Raw genomic sequence first — 19,856 nt, 5'->3', positions numbered from 1 at the left:
GTTTTGCGTCATAATGCCACCAACGACGACCGTGCGAATGTCACGTATCCGATAAAAATCCACTACATTCAGCCAGCCCCAGTGTCAGGCACTCCAAGCATCCCTCTGACAAGCTGGCAGTGCTAGATGTCACCCACTGTATGTTAACGACGAGTGTGTGTGTGTTTTTTTTACGCACTTCAACAGTCTTTGTCTTCTCAAGGTTCGCAAAATAGATGGTTCCGTTTCTCCCGGAAGTGAATCATCACTTTTGAGCAGCAGCAGCAGCAGCAACACCGATGACGATGTACAGCGGCAAAGCGTTTTGATTTGTATCCGTTCCGAGAAAAAATAAAGACATAGAATGGCTTCAGTTTTGTGTGCCACATGTCGCGAGCGAGCAAGGCTTGGGGAAGCCCCTGAATCCTGGATGAGGTAATTTGCGTGATTCGCAGAAGTGTTGGGATTGAGACGTAAAATCTAAAAATTACATTTGATTCGCAGTAGCGGTGAAGTACGTCAGCAACGGGGAAAAAGATGTAAACTTATTGTCTGCGTTAGAATGTCCATCGCAATGTGTGTATGGGTTTGTTTGATGACATTTGCCACATCGTTTTCACAAAGCACACGAAAAGAGAGGATCAGAACTTAAGCGGAAATATGGATTAATGTAGACTCAGAATTGCAAAGTTTTGTTGTAATAGATTCTATTGCAAACTGACAATAAATGACTGAAATAAATAAATTCATTGCTGTAAAATAAATTCATTGCTGTCATTGCCCAAGCATGACCACAATGCTACACCACCGGTACTTCCGGTCGCAGCAGCAGTTTTAGTTTCAGAATTCCGACATTTCGACAAAACAAGCTTTCAACCACCTCTCTAACCTAATCAGGATCGTGTAGAGCCAATCCGGAAAAGATCATTCGATTACACTCAGGTTGGAATCAATCAGCGGTTGTTGTTTTCCACACCAGTTTTCCGCCTCCCTGGAAAGCACACACACACATACCTCTCATTGGAGCACTTTAAATGGTTGCTTTCACTGCATGTCAGTGTCACGGGCAGTGCAATTTGATTACCCGGTTGCCGATTGCATTGATTTTCTATTTCCCTTTTCCAATGCTGGCTGTGTGAATATTTTCCTTCTCCTAGGTTCCACCACTTCCCACGAGGATTGTCAAACTCAATTTCAAACCTGTTTCCCGTTTACTACTCCCCACGTGGTTGTCGTGTATATCGATACGGAACCGGCCGGCGTTTGTCCTGTGTCCTGTGTGTTTGCTGTTGCCAAAACTGTCGATCCGAAAGCAAGCCCAGGTGGGGAGCATAGTGAATGTAGATGGTACGGGGTTTCTTGCTAAGAATGATGTAGGTGTTTGCTTTGTGAAAATCAGAATCTTTCAGGGATTCAATACTTTCCCTCTCCCAGTCAGCAATTATCTACCGGATGTTTGATAACAACTTGTTCGCCGATAAGTCGCGGCTTTTCTTCATTTTAATTCCCCAACATGCGTGACCGCAAGTAAGCGAGTGGGGTTGTAAGTGATCCTTTTGTTACATGACATGCGTTCTAGCTATCATTGATTTATGGGCTAAGGTTTGGGGGGAATTTCTAGGAACTGGAGCTTTGGCTGACTGTAGAAAAGGGTTGTTTGTGTACTTGGAAGTAAGTTTCATGTCGTATCATTTTCGAATGCACTGGTATAATCTCTGGTATAAACGATGTGCTATCGGTACGAGTATGGTTCTGAAAACTTTGCTAGGAATTTTCTTCTTCTGTTTTTAGAAACTTGCCATATTCTCATGTACTCAGATCAATTAATTATACTGTCATAGAGAAGATGCAACAATTTAGAAATTATACCATAATCCACAATCTACGGATCTTATTCATTGATTTTTTGGACATCATAGTACTTTTCTGTCTATACAAACATTACCCATTGACTCAGCTATGGGCTTTAACTAAACCTAATATATCTACCTAATATTGCCATTTTAATGATGTGATTAATATACTGTCATTATCCGATATACGCTATCGTACGGGACCGAGCACAATAGCGTATCTCAAGTTTTCGCGTATAGCGGATTCGTATGAAAAAATTGTGTACACTACTGGCTCGAGGGTTGAAAAATATCGCCACAGAGTTTTGCATTTAAGTTTGTTGTTGTAATACAGGCATCTTTTGCACAAATTTAATGCAAAATGCTTTAAGAACATTAAGGAAATTCAAAAAGAGCATAAAATATTTCAAAGAATTAAAATATTTGCAATAAAAACACATGGAGCTGTCAAATTCATAAGAATCGCGTACTGAGAATTCGCGTATATCAAGAATTGCGAACTGCGAATGATTGTTGTACATTATTACTGACTTACTCTTTTGTTCAAGCATTTGAGTTTTGATTTTTACAAACTTTGTCATTGATTACTCGTCATCGTCTTGACCAATGTCGCTTGTAGCCGAATACAGCTATATTTTATATGAAACTGTTATATTGATCTAAATCAACTATTGATTTAGATGGAAAGATTTGAAGCTATCTGGGATGTCCTTACTGTAGTGACAATTGACTAGATATTCCCACAATCATAACTGTATGGTTTCGTAACGGTATCTTCCCCTTTGGCATGGTCATTTTATCGACAGATCTCCGTTATTAAATTACTGCAGTAAAATTACAGTCAAATTCAAGACATTTGCTTTTTTATCCTGAAAGAATGGGTTTGCTAGACAATTGCTTTACAAAAAATATATAAGTGTCTATTAAATATTATTCATGCATGTGCAACTCATCATTAAAAATATTATTGTGCTCGTTTCGTATAATAAATTCACATTCCCCAAAGCGCAGCGATACTACACACGCACTCTGCTTCCACTCTGTTCAGTTCGTTATTGCTGCCAAAGAACTCTCTTATCGTGCCATAATTATATCCTGCTCTGTGCATCACCGTCGAGCAATGATCGTTAAGCACTCGAGCATCAACTTGTCCTATGGCTTTCAGAATACCGCTGGAATTTGGGACCCGGTTTTTTTTCTTTCCCTCTCGCTATTCTGTTTTTCACCTGACTCCTTGGTGTCCATTTATGGCTTTTAGGTCAAACCTTGCCCACCCTGAACCGGTCATTGTCGAAAACCCACCGCCTCGGGTACACCCATGGCAAGGAATGGCAAGGAATGGCGATTGGAGGTACTCTCCACGGTGCACATCGGTATGCTTTAATTAATATATTAAACCACCCGAAAGCAACCGGCCCGAGCATCGCCAGGGTGCTTTTGCTTCAAGTAACGGTTAATATGAATTTTGCACTGCAACGCGCTTCCCTTGAGGAGACAGGAGAGTCCTTACGTATTTTTTTTTTGTGTAGCTTTTGTTTTACTGCATGTTACCTTATAGTCCCTTTTCGCAAGTGTTCTGCCGATGTAAAAGCTACACTTTTGGAATGTTTTATATGCACGGGGATGGAATGAAAATGATAATATAAACAGAAAGGGATGCCTGGATGAACCTGTTATTGAAACGAGAGCCGGTCCGGGCCCGGGGTGCTCGAGCAGCAGCAAGGACCACTAACTTTCACCCCGAGGACTAAAACGGGAGCGTTTAATAATTTCGAGCATCCTCTTTTCGAGTGGGACTGGGCGAAGAAGAAAAAAAACCCGAAATCGAGCATGTAACCCCGAGTAGAGCGTTACATCTGTTTGGAGGGAAGTTTCACGAATGAACCGTTATCAGAAAGTTTGATCGATGATACCGAGGTAGAAAATTGACAGGTTTTGACGGGGGGAGGGAAAGGTTTGCAGGGGCAAATGTTTTCTTTTCCATTATCTGTCCAGCGGCAGGTCCAGCAAATGGGAGAGAGAGAGGCCTGAAATGGTCGTATGAACTCACGGACATACCACACGGCCCTGCCACAACAAACGCAACCCGGTCAAAGGATGCGGACACGGGAAAAAAGATTAATGTCCAAAATTTGCTTCTGAAGAAGACGATGATCAATGAACTTGCGTCTCTTGTTGTCCATCCGGGACGTGTTAAGGTATTGTGATGGATAGCATGGGACTTGGGAAATATAATTAAAAAGCGCATCTCTGGACATACTCACTCTCTACATGGATGTTTATGTTTGGTTTTAAAAACAAAGAAATGCTTTTCTGCAGTTCGTTACGAGCTGTTGTATTCGCGTAGCATAATCTGTTCCTTTTCCTGGATTTGTGTACACTCTTCAAACGGAGAGGCTGCGTGTGCTTGTTGTTTGATAAATTCCAATAATAAGTCTTTCGCATCATCCGACGCGTTTCATGTTTTCCACGTATACCACGCTCACGAGTGTGCTCAATTATTTTACTAAAAATAAATGCAAATGTACAACCTTTGAACTTGCTGTTGGCACTGTTGTGCCACGATCAATGCTTTGTATGTAACGGTTCTGGGAAGTTAGCATTTAATTGTAGTAGCATTTTCAATTTAACAGTAAAACAAAAACGTTTCATATGAAAGTTTTGAAACAACAATAAAAAATCTCAGAGAAATAAAAGGCAATCAACAGCATGACATTGATTTCGTAGTTTTCCGACAGATGGCAGCATGTTTCTGAATTAGTGGTGAGAGCTCCGATTCCGACCTTTCGTGTTTGGAATCAATTCCGGAGCCGTTTCCGATTCCGGAATCGATTCCGATTTCGGAATCGGTTCCGATTCCGGAGTCAATTCCGGAGCCGATTCCGGAGTCGATTGCGGAGCCGAATCCGAAGCCGATTTCGGAGTTGACTCCGGAACCGATTCCGGAGTTGACTTCGGAGCAGAACCCGGAGTTGACTCCGGAGCCGATTCCGGAATCGATTCAATTCCGACAAAAACTTCATTTTTTCCATCACTAGTTTGAAGGTTCAGAAGAAAGTTTAGTTTTTTTGTTTTGCTAAAGAAATACTATTTAAAGCAAATAATTATTTTCATCTCGCATTCTCCTTTCTCATTACGTCAGCCTTTCATTTCCTCAGTCAACGAGCGCACATTTCGCTGTACATGGCATTTATTTGCAATTGGGGGCATTTGATTGATCTTGAGCAGAAACAATTGCCAAATAGCACATACGCTCTCTCACGCTCGCATGTGCTACTTTGCGCCTCTTCTGCGCGCTTCCGCGGCATTTAAGCTCACGTGCACATCCGTGCCTGCGCCATCCTTTCCAAAAGGGTTCTTGAAGCAAGAAAAGCGAAAAATAATAACCTGCCAGTTCCAGTAAGGGCTCAGCAGAGAAGCAGCACTGTTCTGCCAGTTATTTTATATCCAGCTACCGCTTCCCCTGTCCTGTGCAGGGAAAAAACGAGTCAGCTTCCCGTCGAGTGTAGAAGCTAAATCAAGGAAACAGCGCAAAGGGAGAATAAAAATACTACACGGTCACAAATAAATGAGATATGTGTGTACGGGCGTAAGGGGGCGCATTTTGAGTGGAAGCTGGCTCCCCTTTTTCTGCACCGTTCGCCATTCGCCAATTCATCAACCGCGCGATATGTTTTCGAAAAAGCGTCGTAAACCTTCAACCCCGCACATGAAAGACGATGGATGGATGAAGCGCACTGGACTAAAACTGGAGTAAAACCGGAAACATATGCGCCATAAAGTGGCGCGGAGTGGAGCATAAAGTTTGGTGAAAATGAAGTCTCCCAGCTAATAGTCACAGGAAGACTGGGCGGGGCAGTTTGGGATGGATTTTTAAAATAACCTTTTCGCAACTGGGAGCAACTGCTGCGAGCTGGAGCATGCGTTTTAGCACATGGCAATACAGCAGTGTGTCGGGAGGTTTCTTCGGTCCTGTTGTGTGCAATTAACGGCTTCCCGGGGGAGTCCTGTGCTCCTCCTGGTTAGCAGTCCTGCTTTATTACTTTTTTGTACTTGCTGATGGGCTACTACCGCTGGATGCTTGAGGTAGATCAATTTGTAAATGTAATGGACTAATGGAGTTTCTAATAAAGTCAGTGCGTTCTTTGCTTGCCGGTATTGATTTGTGTTTGACATTAATAGGATTTTATTTTAATTGGATTGATCGGGCATTTCAAATGGACGGCTGTTAAAAGTACTTACGCTAAACATGTTGCCCATTATTGGCCTCATAAGCTACTTAGAAACATTGATGCATTATTCACTACCCTTGCTAAGTAATTGGAAAACAACCAATACATTATTTACAAAATTACCAAAGGTGGAATGTTTTAGAATAAATCTAAAAATTGAGCTTTTTAGTGGTATAATTTAACACCTTTAGCCTATTTTGTCTCTACCAATGCATACATTTAGGCGCACCAAATGTACTAAAAACATCTGTCGCCGTTATTTTTGTTTTCTAGCATTTCTATTGCTCTATTATCCAATAAAAACCAAATCGTAAAACCATTCACCGAAATCAAAGCCTCATAAAATGGCAATTTACTATAATTTCAATTTCTGTTACGATACCGTCCACACACCACTACCACGCCCGACCCAATGCCAACTTCTAACCAATGGCAGAAATAATAGTTTTACAGCATCGTTTCCGATCCTTGCGTGTACTTTCAGCTCCCTCACCACCGGGTGCGGGTTTCAATTACCAATCAATGTCGGTTCGTTTTCGTTATGTTTCAACGATCCGTTTTTTTGCTGTGCGTCTGGGTGTTAGTTGTTTCCACATTGTTTTGTTCGCCGCACAAAATTTGTCGATGCCCTTTTTCCACCATTTTGGGAATGGTAATCCGATAGTAATCCCAGTGGATATGGCTTTTTTTTGGGTTCGTGCACTCCTAATTATAATTATTGGCCCAATCAACTGTCCATTTCAATGTAATTAAGGTTCTGAAGATTGATTGTTGAAGCACAGCTCCTGTTTTGTGTCAGCAGCGCTTTAAAAACACGGAACATAATTCTTTTGCGATTGTAAGGGAAACACAGTCTCTCCTTTTCCCCTCTTTCATCATTTCCGGGTCAGTGGCGAAGACATCCTTCCACGCGGTGCCACAGCAACGATGGATCACTGCAAAATGAAATAAAACTCCAAGGTTCCCTTCCCGCTCCCACACGCTGCGTTCACCATTTATCATCCTATTATTTCTTCTCGTTTTTCAAATACCAAATATCCCAACCACAATCCTCGTAAGCCTTGCCTCCGTCCAGCTGGCCCGCGATCGTTCCTTGAACTTCATCTTCAGTAAGTGTGACGATAGAAAGAAAAAGGGAAATAAAAGTCCAACAACCAAACGCTCCAAATATCTTTCCCGACTGCAAAAGTATGATAATGATAATGTAAATATGCCTTTTTACCGCCAGCCATTCAGCCAAAGGCAAAGAAACCAGGCAACTGTCCTTTCGTTGGAAGTGTGGCACAATGTTTCTACGCTGGCCGGTCGGCGGTCGGTGTGCTTCCCTAGGGATGCTCATTTTTCCTGCGGGGAAACCGGAAACGATTGAGACTGAGATTTAATTTATGGGTTGTGGTAGAGGCAAAACAAAATGCAAGAAACTACAGAGAAATTGTGTGCATTTTTTTTTTCTTTTCAAAGCAATCACAAACATTACAACGCACAGCAAAGGAAGAGGAAAACTAGTTTAAAAGCAATAGAACGGTACTGTTAAAAATAAGCAAACATTTATCATTCGCGAGGCTAGTGGAGAGCGGTTCTGCTGTTGATTTTATCATACTGCAGACTTCATACTTTCCTCGCTCTCTCGGTCGCTGCTGATAAGAAGCCCCCTGGATGATGCTCACTGATGGTGAACTGAAAACTTTGGTTTTCATTGTATCGGTACACCAGAAACCAGTTACGGAAGAGTTTGAAGTTGAATTTTATGCTTCATCACAACATCGTTACATTTGGTTGATCAAACGGCGAGGCTTTATTCACTCGTGAGGAAAATTGTAACTCAAATGCTATAGCTACTGGTATGGTTTACAGGGTTTTCGAGGATTATATAGACATGTTCAGCGAGTTGTAGATTCGTTCAGGCATATAATATAATAGACTCTTTCAGCGAGATATAGAATTGTTCGGAAGTAGGTGTAGACATGTTCGGTTATACTGTAGATATGTCACTTTTGTACCCCTTGGACTGCAAGTTAGATCGTTCTCATCAAAAGGTAAACAAACGGGTTTCGAAAAAATGTGCTTTTTTCAACTAATTTATGTATTAAACAGTTTGGAGAATGATTATTAGCTACTTTTATGGTATTTAAGAATGAAAAATTGAACCCTGCGGCACAGTGTGTAAACAAAACAAATGACAGCTCTACAGAATCGCAGAACATGTCAACGCCAATTCTATATCTCGCTGAAAGAGTCTATTATATGCCTGAACGAATCTACAACTCGCTGAACATGTCTATATAATCCTCGAAAACCCTGTAAGAACGGCAAGATTTCCTTGATTATCTGCAAAGTGGGTTTAATGGTTTATAAACGCGCTTTTACAATTTTATACTTAAAGAGCATACCTTTAGGCGCATAGTATTTTAGTACAGTTGTAGGGATGTTATATTGTAGTACGTTTTTTTTTTTTTTATTTTGGTGTAATGCATGAAAAAGCTAACCTTGCTGCAGCGTTCGCATTTAATGTTTTCAAAACCTTCTGCAAACTTCCACTACAGTTTGCTCTGGTGGCGTAGGTAGAAAACTGCAACCAGCATCATCTCCTGCTGAAATTGGAAGGTGCAAGAAAATTGCTGATTTCGTTGAAGATTTCAAAAACTTATTACAATCTTTGCCCATCCATTCATTCGCTTCGGACACGTTCTGTGGCGCTGCCGGTGCCACCTGAAGGTGGCTACCTTCAGCGAAACGACGAAGAACGATGCGTTTAGGTGCACGCAAGTTGCACATTTTCCTGCTGCCTGATTGCTTGACTTCGTTTTTTGAAGTTCTTTTTTTCGATGCTCTTCTCGTCTGTTTCGTCATCTCCCGCTTACACACGAACCGTTGGGCCACCGAAATTCGGACCGAAAGAACAACAATCAAGCAATCAGCAATCATCTTTCCGGGCAGCTTTTGTACAAAATTGCTCTTGGCCCACGATGCTGGTTTCTTGCCTTTTTTTTTGGCCGCAAGGCAATATTTTGGAGGACGCATTTAAGGCATGCAATTTTGGCGAGCTGCTTCTGCACATTTGGTATAAGACATTCGCTCGCCTCGAGCGTGCCTGGTTGCTGCTGCTCTGCTGTCATCAATTACCGCGGAGCTTACTCCGGCGCGCACTGCGGATAAATGAATGTATTTTATTTTAATTTGTTTCCTGACGTGCTCTCGTAGCTAACTTGTCGTAAGAAAAAATAGCTATAGGAAATGTACAACGAGCAGGAGGTGGGTCAAACGTTCGCATTATCATTTTGGTGTTGTATGCCGTATAGAATGAGGTCTGTTTTATTAGTATATTGCTAAAAATACATTCAAAAAGCTTCTGTGGCATATTTCTACGTATCTATCTTTTTTGCAATTTATTTAAGTGTGTGATATACGCTCTAAAGTATGCAACCCGCTTAACAAAATTATATTTACAAGAGCATATTTTTAATCAATTCTTTACACTGACTTTTTAATATTAGTTCTTATATCGGTATGAAAGTTTTTGAGTGAATTAAGAACTCTCTATTAAAAACCATTTAATTTAACTCCATAACTGGCCATCGTGCTACAATAGCTTATATCCAACCTCGGCCGAACCATCAGACCAGAACGATGAATGAAAATCTCCCCAAAAAAGTGCATCCATCGCCAACTGCAGGTGCAAAACTTGTTCCTTCCCGTGTGTGCTGCAATGCCAAGCAGCATTCACCAGACCCGATCAATAGTTCTTTCATGTCCAGCTCCTTTCATTGCGTGTTTCGCTTCATCCGTAAACTTCCTCCTGCTATTCGTCCACATGGTTAGGTAAACTTTTAATTGCTCACTCTTCACTAACACGAAGATCCGAACAGATTAGCCCAAGTATATTAGTGCCAAACGAATGAAACGGATGATGTTGGTTGCTGCGCTCCGGTGCTGTGGTTTTATGGTGCGTGTTTGAATGGATCATCGTTTGAGTGGTGTGGTGGCTTGGGTCGGGTGTAATTCCTAACCAGTTTCGTTGGCTTGCTAATGCATCGTAAATAAGGTGATAGGATAGGAAGAAACACACAAAATGAAGGAAAGGGATGATGAATATTTTAAAACTATATCGTGACGCGTAGCTGTTTGCTCTTTTTGCAAAAAACTTTGCAACATTCATTAAACGCAAAGGAGAATGTGTGTAAAATAACAATAAAAATGCGATTTAAGTTGAAGTGTTACTAACCTAGGATGCAAAACCATTCCAACCATGACCTCAGCCATTTATATTAACTGACGCTTTCAAGCGAACTTTCTGCACCTCCTCCAAAGTGGGCTGATGAACTGAGGACCGACAATCAATTATGTCGTGCTTATGATTATGATTCAATAAATTTCACCGACTTTTGCACTCTCCAACCATTAGCAAGCTCGGGTGCTCGGGGGAGCACAGGATCAAAATTAACTTTTGCAAACTTTCTTTCTGGGCGCTACCACCTACCCATAAGCTGTATGGTTTTAAAGCATATTCCACCAGTGATGGGTGCAGTGGCGTTGGGTTTGGTACCGCACCGTAGAAAAACCACCCTCTCAAGTATCGGGGCATAAAGCGACACGAAAGGAATGGAAAAGGAACCGAACTTTAAACCCATTCGCTAGATACAGCATCCTAAAGTGTCGTGAAATCGATGCCCTAATGGGAGATCTGGTGAAAAGTGTTGTAAACCCACCGGCACACTGATTTGGGAAAATATCTCCATTAGTGAAACTTTCCCACTTCCGGGGTAGTTTTCCCTTTTTAGTACCGTAATTCCGTACACCACCCGCTATGTAAGCTTCCTCTTCTTCTGCCGTAAACTGTAAGTTTAGTTATTTATGTTCGTAAAAGCAGTATCTCACTCCCTGCAGCATCTGACCTTGGGTTCTCGAACAGCCAAAAGCGCCGCCAATCCGCCAAACACACACACCAAGTTCGATGAGCGAAAGATTGGAAATGCGAAGGAAGAGAGAGGGAGAGCATTGCAGTGGAAACCGCAGCCACAAAATTGATGATTGTTGGTAGAATATGCCAGAGTTCTTCCTTTTCGCTTCAGCTTTGGCTTAATTTGTTTTTCAAACTACTAGCACCGCGCGAAACGGAGCCGAGTGTTTTCGGGTAATGGTATCCCTTTTTTTCGGTGGTTGTGTATCAGGAGTTCGAGAAAGAGTTTGTCGAGCTGGTGGATATAATATTTCACGAATAGCAAGAAGAGCAAATGGAAAATGTAGTGCCAAATCCGGACCGGCAAATGGAGAAAAGTTAGATGAAATGAATCAATCCGGGTTGGTTGTGTATCTCGTCCGGTCGTAAAGATAGACAATCATTTTGCTCAATAAGAACACGAGCTGATAATTGGAGCTTTGGTGTTTTTTGCTCTCTTCTACTGTATGCGTTTCAGAATCACAATGTTATCCTTTTTCCCCGAAAATGTACACAACAAATTAACATTTTCACTTGCAAGTCATATTACAGCATGCTTATTTCAATACACACCCCACTTGAGTACTACCGCGTTACTATATGTTTCCTCACAAAACCGATCCCATCAAACTGCCGCCCCGGTATCGAATTCAATTTACTCGATTGCAGATAATTGCACCCCAAAATGTGTGGATTGAGTTTCGCAATTATTGCCCATAATCCTTTCGCTACCGAAACGAACCGTTTAAAATTAGTAACAGCGAAACAGGAAGCGAAGGATTAAAACAAAACAAAAATCTGCATCAACTACCAAAGTACAGAATGTTGTTAAATTATAATTGAATTCGGCAATTTTGCACGTTAGCATCGGGGTGTGTGTTCATGTGTACCGCTGCTTCATATTTTACGCTCCATTTCATTGAATCGAGCAGGCATGTACAAATACGCGGTGCAAATATTTGTTGCGATACTGTTTTAAAGATTGAAAAGAAAAATACAAAATTCACTAGGATGGTAACTGTGCTTTTTTGTAATCGCACGTTGGTTTACGCGGAAAATGTTAACATTTCGATACGCCTAAATGTATACAAAATCATGATTTACTATGATTTTTACCTCTCACCGGAGTTATAAAGTAGAAATTATTTGAGGACGAGAGTGCTTAAAACGGTTGTTTATTGCTATTTTAATCCACTTCAATGATTTTAATTAGGAAAATTCATTTAAATTGTTCGTTAGAAATTTCTACTCCAACTGTTTTACATCTTCATTTTGCATACCTTTAGGCGCTTTGCAAGCCTTTTACCTTAATGTTTATAAGGTAACGTTTACTTAGAGCCAAGAAACTAATTTTAGTACAAGCACTGAAATTAAACGCAAAGCGGGCAAACCTTAGCCCAATTGGGGCTTTAAAAATTCTCCGAATATTAAACATATTTTCAAATTCTTTGGAAGTACCGCAAAACGTCCTGATTCACGTTACGAGCTCGATCTATAATTGATGTATTTAAATAATGCACATACGCCACATTTGTACTTCATAGCAAATTCTCCATCGCCATTGTCGATTCCGACGACTTTGCTCGATCAAAATATTCCAGAAACAGAAAAGCGTCAAAGTTGAAACAGTGGTTTCCATTACACCCAGAAAAGCTCTCAACCTAGCATAGCAGTACCTTTCCGATAAAAGACAGTCAGCGGAATGCAGAACAATGAATATTTGACGATCGGCGGAAAGGTTTTCCCCACGTTCACTACCGTATCAGGCAAAACTAAAACACACTCGATCTGTGTTTGCTCGCTTTTACGGATGCTTTAAAAAGAATGTGACAGCTGGTTTAACTATGAGTGAGATAGTTGATTTAGTCGGGCAAATTTTGTTGTAAGCTTTGCTGCAGTATTTAGTTTACACGTGAGTTTGCTTATCATAAAATAGCGATAGAGGTCTAAAAATAGCAGCAAAGTCGAATAAACAGAATAAACTCTTCCTCCTTACCGCATCGATTTGCTGTTTTCATACGGAGGAAAATGTGCTACCGTCGTAGTCGTCGCACACTCCATAGGTAGACGAGAAAACCGAAAAACCCACCAAAACCGGTAAAAATAGGAAACCAGGAAGTTGTCTAGCGCAGAACGCGAAGCGGTCCTGCGGTTTTGCGACTCGCTTGACTGGGCTGGTTCTTTGCTTTCTTGTTTTTTTTTATTTTAGTTTTTGTTTTTTTGCTCGATATTTTATGGTAGACAAATTTATTTTTCCGCCTCAAGTCCCGCTTCTTTGGCGGAGAAAGTTTTAGCGTGCCGACTGGAAAGAAAAGCAAAAATACAATGCCAAGAAAAGCGTCATTCTAGGAATCGTGCGGCTGCCGATAGCAAAGACTTGGCACAATTTGTTTTTTCACACTTGTTGAAACGGAACGCGGAACGCGTGTGTCCAAACGCTAAAAGTTTGCTTTCCGACCACGTGCTGTGCGCTGTTTCGGCCTATGTTTTGGTGTTGCCTAAAATGATCAAAGTTTTCCACATCTCATATCCTCACAAGTGCATCATAAAGTAGCGTAAATGTATATTTACGTTACAAACTGGGTGGAGTGAGAAGAAAGCGAGAAGAAGTAAACTGCCTCCGCGTAGGAAGTTATCAGAAAATAAGCAATGTATTTATGACATCATACTGAGAAGCATTCAAATTTATAATTTTAATTTTCATGCTCGTAGCACAAGAATGTTTTTTTAATGTATAAACAACAAAGTTTAATAAATAAATTTTAATTTACTATGGTTTTCTTACAGACATTTCCGCAGTAAAAGTTGTAAAACTTTTGAAATAATTTAAAAAATATATATATATACAAATTTTCTTCCCCACGCTGGCGGCTATTTGTTTCGGATGTGGTGAATGAAAAGAAATTCCCAGAAACAGGAAAACTTTAAAGCTTTCCTAGTCAGTTAGGAAAATTCCAGCACATCCCGGTGTTCAGCAGTGCTGACGCGCTGCTAAAATTATTGGAAAACTTTCTACTGCTGCGCTGCTATCGATCGGAAAAATTGTACCATTACGTCTCTACCGGGCGAAAATAGAAAATCCTGCTCTCGGGCACGATCGCGCACGGTACAATGGGGGAAAGGATTTCCTTGAAAGTGGATTGCCCGCGTCTGAAAAGAAGCGCCCGGACACTTTTCAAGCTTCGTTTTGCACGCTACAGAAATTAGACATTGAACTTGAGAAAATGGTGTCAATATATCTGAGCAGAGAGGAAACAAGGATAAAAAGGAGGGATAGTAAAGCATGAAGTGTGTGCTCTTTAAAAGGAAGCTTTAGCTTCGTCGATTTTTCACTTTTTCTTCGATTTTCCACGAAACCACCATTTCACCGAAACCTAATGTACACACGCACAACCACCGTCGCTGGAGGTGAACAGTAAATATGAAGCTAATTACAGGTACAGGAAAACCTGCCCAGTTCCGGACTGTCTCTCGGGAGGTGTATAGTGCCTTCATTTGGTTTGCTAATTAATTACGGTACAGGATCCAGGACAGTGAGGGGGAAGGATCCGGTTAGCAAATCGCTTCCAATGACCCGGAACCGGAAATGCTTCATATTTCCGGGAGCTTTATGACGGAGCAGGAAACTCCCTCCTCCCTTTACAGTCATCCATTTAGTGGCAAGCGCAAGATTTTCTAAGACTCACAGCGCTTTAATGTAAGCACATGTACCATTTCCGAAGGGTTTTGTTTGTTTTTCGAACCCTTGCCTTTCCGGTTGAAACATACTTTACTCGGGGGAGAGGTGGTATACATTAGGCTGTGATGCGTTAAGCTCCCAAGTTCGAAGGTTAAATAAGGAAGGAAAATTTACCGAAATGGCTTAGAAAGTGATCTTAATTGGGATTCATAAATTTGGCCATACTGTGTTCTGCTCCTCCAAGGGATTAAAAATGTAATATTTTATCTTTTTTTTTTTCTTCTCCATCCATAGCCAACCAACATAAATATCACCTTTGTAAAGCAATATTTCTTTCCTTTCTTTTGCAGGATTGCCATGGTTCGAAAGACAATCATCACATGCCGGTACAGGACGACACGCAAAACTATCACATCGAGAGTGGATTCCAGAACCTAACGCACACTAGCGTTACCTTCCGGCGGGCACTTGAAACGTGTGATCCTCACGATGTAATCATTGGTGTAAGTATTTTGTAGAAATAAGCTTTTCACTGATTTATCTTCTATGGTTTGATAACCTTTATTCGATGTTTGTTATAAATGCGCCTAAATGTATGTAAATTAATATCGTTTTAAAATCTGATAATCTAATTCATGTATCTTCTATTGTTTGAAATAATACACTGCCTAAGGAATGGGAAAGCATATCTTATTCTGTCAAACCATCAAACCCCATTCTGTCGATCCATCAACCCCATCAATCATAAGCTCTATTGTTAAGCTAAGCGCCTAAATGTATGCTGTACCATATACTGATCTTATTGTCAATTTAAATGCGCTTTTAAACCTTGCAAACGATAAACAAATATCAAAAGCATCAAAACAAATATTTTACATACTTTTGGGCGCTCAATACAATTCACTAGAAAAAATAGTATAGTGTTTATAGTAACTTAAGCATAATACTAAACACGTATTTTACTCTCATATTTTACATAATCTTTGATTGCATAAACTACAAAAATATGTTCAGAATTTTGTATTCAATTGCTGTTGCAAGTAAACACAATATTTTTACATGTTTACGCCTGACATTTTTGCAAAACTTGCACCCATCATAAAACGAATCATAAGTCCCATCATAAGTCAACAAGGGCTTATATTTTCTTTCCCTATCATTCTTAACACCAGCATATTATGCCAGCGACCTTGGAACCGGTACTGCGTCATGCACTCTGTTGCACACATCCGTTTATTTGTTTCGCATGACATTTGCTAGTCCCGTTTTTTCTCCTATCCATGTCAAACAAAACTGTCATTATTGTTTTTCTCCTGTTCAGCTGCTATCACAAAACTCTTGTGTACGTCGTTCGACGTCTATAACAGGCGGCAAGGCACATACGCCTGCTTCACTCAGCAAGCTGAAAACAGCACATGCAGTATCATAGAGCAGTTAAGCGAACATGGAGCAGTTTGGACAGTTTGGACCCTCTAGAGAAAAAACGCCAATGTGTCAGGTCTATGGTATCTTTGGAGTTTTTTCTTTGTGGATTATAGTGTGGAAAAAACTTGCTACACGAAAATCAAGCAAAGATACTGAAAATGAATGATTTTTTTTTTCAAAATCTTTTGCGTCCAACCCTTTTTGTTCCAGCCAAACAGGCACACTCTCCAGATAAAATTGTGCTCTTTGTCACGTCGAAAGTGTTTTATCTAAGACGGAATAAAAAAAATATGCCTACACGTGATTCTAGCGCATGAATGTGCCAAGTCTAGTCCCACTGCATACAGCCGTTACAATCGATTTTAAATTTATTGCGAACAGGGAAGCTCTTGTGGGTATTCGCTTGTACCACGAAGCTGTTTCCTAGAACGATAACCTAGACGAGATAAATAGTTCCAGATTGTAGACGCTTTAAAAATTTTCGCCACAAATTTGTTGCCGCTGCTCTTTCTCTTATTTCTTATATCTCTTTCAAATGCTTTATAATTATCACAAATCGCCACAGCAAATTTTTAACAGCTTTTCTCAACTATTTCAAAAGGCTGCTTTCGTTTTTTTTGTGTAACATCGTAATGTTATTTTTAGCATTCCTTATCATCCCTTATTGGCGGATGGCCGCGATCAGGAATAGGTTTATGAAAAAATCTGCCATCATCATAATCATCGTCGGAAGGAGCGGGTCGGCGTTACAATATTAAAACAGTGGTGTAAAACTTTCCCCATTAAGCAGACCAGAGCATCAAGGCGGAAAAGCAACGCCAACAAACAGGCAAACAGAGAAAATTAAAAGTTTTCCATTTCATTCACCTCAATTATAAACTTATCGCGTATATATTTTTACTCTCTCGCGGTTTACTTCTCCTCTCTACTTCTCCTCACGCAACAGTTCCTTAAACACTCGAACAGCTTTTGAAAATGGAAAAGAAAAAGCGTAAGCGCAAACAACAAAAAAAGATGTTCGGTAAATTTGTGGTCAGGGTAAAAGTCACAATAATTTATTCAGCGCATTATAAGGGCAACAGGTTGACAAAGGTACGATCTTTATCGGTTTGTAGAGGTGTTTGAGATGGGTTACTTACGTTCGGAAAGTTTTAGCTCCGAACCGAAAATGTCCTCGGAAGATAGGGTTTTAACCGACAACATAGAAAGGAATATGCAAGATTGTTGTACAAGTTTTTGAATTAAAAAACATAAGCTTCAAGCGAGAGATCGGGATTAATAAGAGATTGAACAGATTCGCTACCATAAGTACACATACATATGTTATTAGTCCATAATAAATTGCAACCCCCTTCTCAACTGAAGCACACTTTTGAGATGGAATCCAATCAAGGATACAAAACCCCCCAGAGGGAAAAAGGATCTTCATACTTATCTAGTCATGTTACTGAGTGCACGGTATGATTTTCTTATATGCTTTAAGAATCTTATCATCGGAACTTGCCTCATGTGGGAAGTGGTGCACAACTTCTTCAAGCAAATCTCTCCTTTCATGCTTGGATACATTTGTGCGTGACATTCGAAACTATGTACGACCCTCGAATCTGTGATATTGTCGGAGTATCTTAACTAAAGCAACGAACAGTAAATACATACTGCATTTTACGTTCTATGCAATAGGATCCGTTTACTACATCCTCTCTAACTTTCTAGTGGATAGTTTCCTCTAAAGCTGTTGCTCTAAAAGAACAAAAGCCGAAAGAGCTGAAAGGTAGAACAAGGTGTGAAATTTAATACGCAGTTTTCCCTGTTGTTGTGTGTGAGACTTTCATCCCGTTTAAGAAATCTGCTCGGGACTGAAAGCCTGTTTCAACAAGTTTTCCTCTTTGCTTTGCCAACTTTAAGCTGCCGCACTGTCACACATATCTCTACCTGTATCAATGCAATCAATACAACCAATAGGTATTTACTATGGTGCTTACAGGGGTTTCCAAGTCACTTTCGAATGTAGACATTGGTAATCACCACGTGCAAGATGTTAATCCACATCAAACTGATATTTCATTTTCATCATCATAATTTATAATTTCTTCAGCATGATTTTTCACACGCCTCAAGCTGGATTGCGCCTAAAAGTTCTTTGTTATGTGTTGAAAATCATGTGTTGAAACTGAAATTTCATTATGAAGCAAGCACACCAAATTGACAGCTGTTGAAAAACATCTTGAATGCGGTGAATAACAATGTTTACATTCGAAACTGACTGGGAAAACCCTGTAAGCAGCATAGTAACTACCATTCCAGGTGATCCAACTATCAACGTGTTGTAGTACCAAGAATTCCAATCGATTGTATCAAAATTCATTTGAAACTTACTCAATCCTTGTCAAATGCATTCTTCAATGAATTTGACAACTTCAAACTCCAACCCCTACACTAACACTCACTCTCGATCGAACGAATGGTTTTGTCACACGTCCTTCTACTCGGTGACACTTCTTTCCTCTCTACCGTGATTCTCGATTCGGGTCGTAAATTAATCTTTCCCACCATATATTTTTTTCCATATTTCCACAGTCCGATACGATGAAGATCCTGTGGTCGTACGGTGACCGGGACCCGGTAGCCGGCAGTCTAAAGGGGCACAGCGGTAACCGTGGCGCCCGGTCGATCCACTTTCTCGGTCCAATGTTTCGCCGACCGGCGGATGCATTGCAACGGGACGACCTGCGGCAATGGGACGTGACGGTGAAGAACGTGTCCATCGATACGAGCATGGATACGCTGTACTGGTGCAAGATACTGAAGGCACCGACACTGCGCGAGAAGCATCACATCATCGGTTACGAGGCACTGCTGACGAAGGAAAGGTAAGGAAAGAATGTTGCTGGTAGAACGGAACGGATAACTGTATGCTACCAGATTAGTGCACAGTTCGTTGGGCATCCATTTTTGGAGTTCATCACTGTAGGATATGTTTCAAATGTTGCTATGCACTTGTCTTCCTTCGCCTGCCGGAGTGTACCTGTTCTATCCGCAATGTCTACAGAGATAGATTTGCATAACCGTTTCCACTAAATTAAGCAGTAAATCAACAAAAAACCCGGCAGGTGTTTGGTACGGAAAGAGTGGAAGATGTCCTCAAGATTTGCCTATGGCTCGAGGCTCTAGGCTTTTGGAATTAATTTTTTTGAGAGCAAGAGATAGACCCTTATTAACCGATGAGGGGAGAAGGTCGTCCGCTTTTGTGTGGTAAAGGTATCATTCGTTTTGATCGCACGTTTCTTCCACATTCTTTGTTTACCTGGAGGGAGGAAGGAGCGAATGGACAAAACAGTCCCAGGGAACCTCTGGCTAATACTTCCTGCTGTCACCTGCAGAGAGACTGGGGCCGGCCGGTAAAGATGTTATCTGCGGAGCCGGTTTTTTGCCTAATTCCCCCAAAGACCGTCCCGGGCTGGTCGATCGGTCGGTTGTTTCTCCGCCAATTTTGCGCATGCAACTCGCCACGGATGAGTGCTTTCCAGGTCTCGTGCGCGTATCTAACCGTCCGTGGGGCGATGCAAAGTCTATTTCGAACCTTTTCTTTCGGTCAGCTAAATCTGGCCCGAAGAGATTTCTGAACCTTGTTTGAGGTCACATTATCACGACATTTCTACTTCACTGCCTTATCGATGGCTTTAAATCATTGTGGAGCACTTTTGTGGAAGTAGCACAATGCCACGCCGGGGGCATTTAATGATTGATCACAA

At 40.9% G+C, this 19,856-nt stretch overlaps 1 protein-coding gene across 3 annotated transcripts in view; it reads left to right on the top strand.

Moving 5' to 3' along the window:
- LOC120958509 (MOXD1 homolog 1) overlaps positions 1 to 19,856 on the top strand; it is a 52,026-nt gene that overhangs the window by 28,280 nt on the left and 3,890 nt on the right. For all 3 annotated transcript variants that reach the window (XM_049608889.1, XM_040381359.2, XM_040381358.2), the window contains exons 3-4: positions 15,030 to 15,182; positions 18,682 to 18,974. In XM_049608889.1, the coding sequence (XP_049464846.1) occupies positions 15,030 to 15,182; positions 18,682 to 18,974 (446 nt within the window). The remainder of the gene's footprint in view (positions 1 to 15,029; positions 15,183 to 18,681; positions 18,975 to 19,856) is intronic.

The sequence above is a fragment of the Anopheles coluzzii genome, chromosome 3 (genome assembly GCF_943734685.1).
Source record: "Anopheles coluzzii chromosome 3, AcolN3, whole genome shotgun sequence".
Lineage (NCBI taxonomy): Eukaryota > Metazoa > Arthropoda > Insecta > Diptera > Culicidae > Anopheles > Anopheles coluzzii.
Note: the sequence above shows the minus strand (reverse complement) of the source record. Positions and strands in the feature narration are given on the sequence as shown.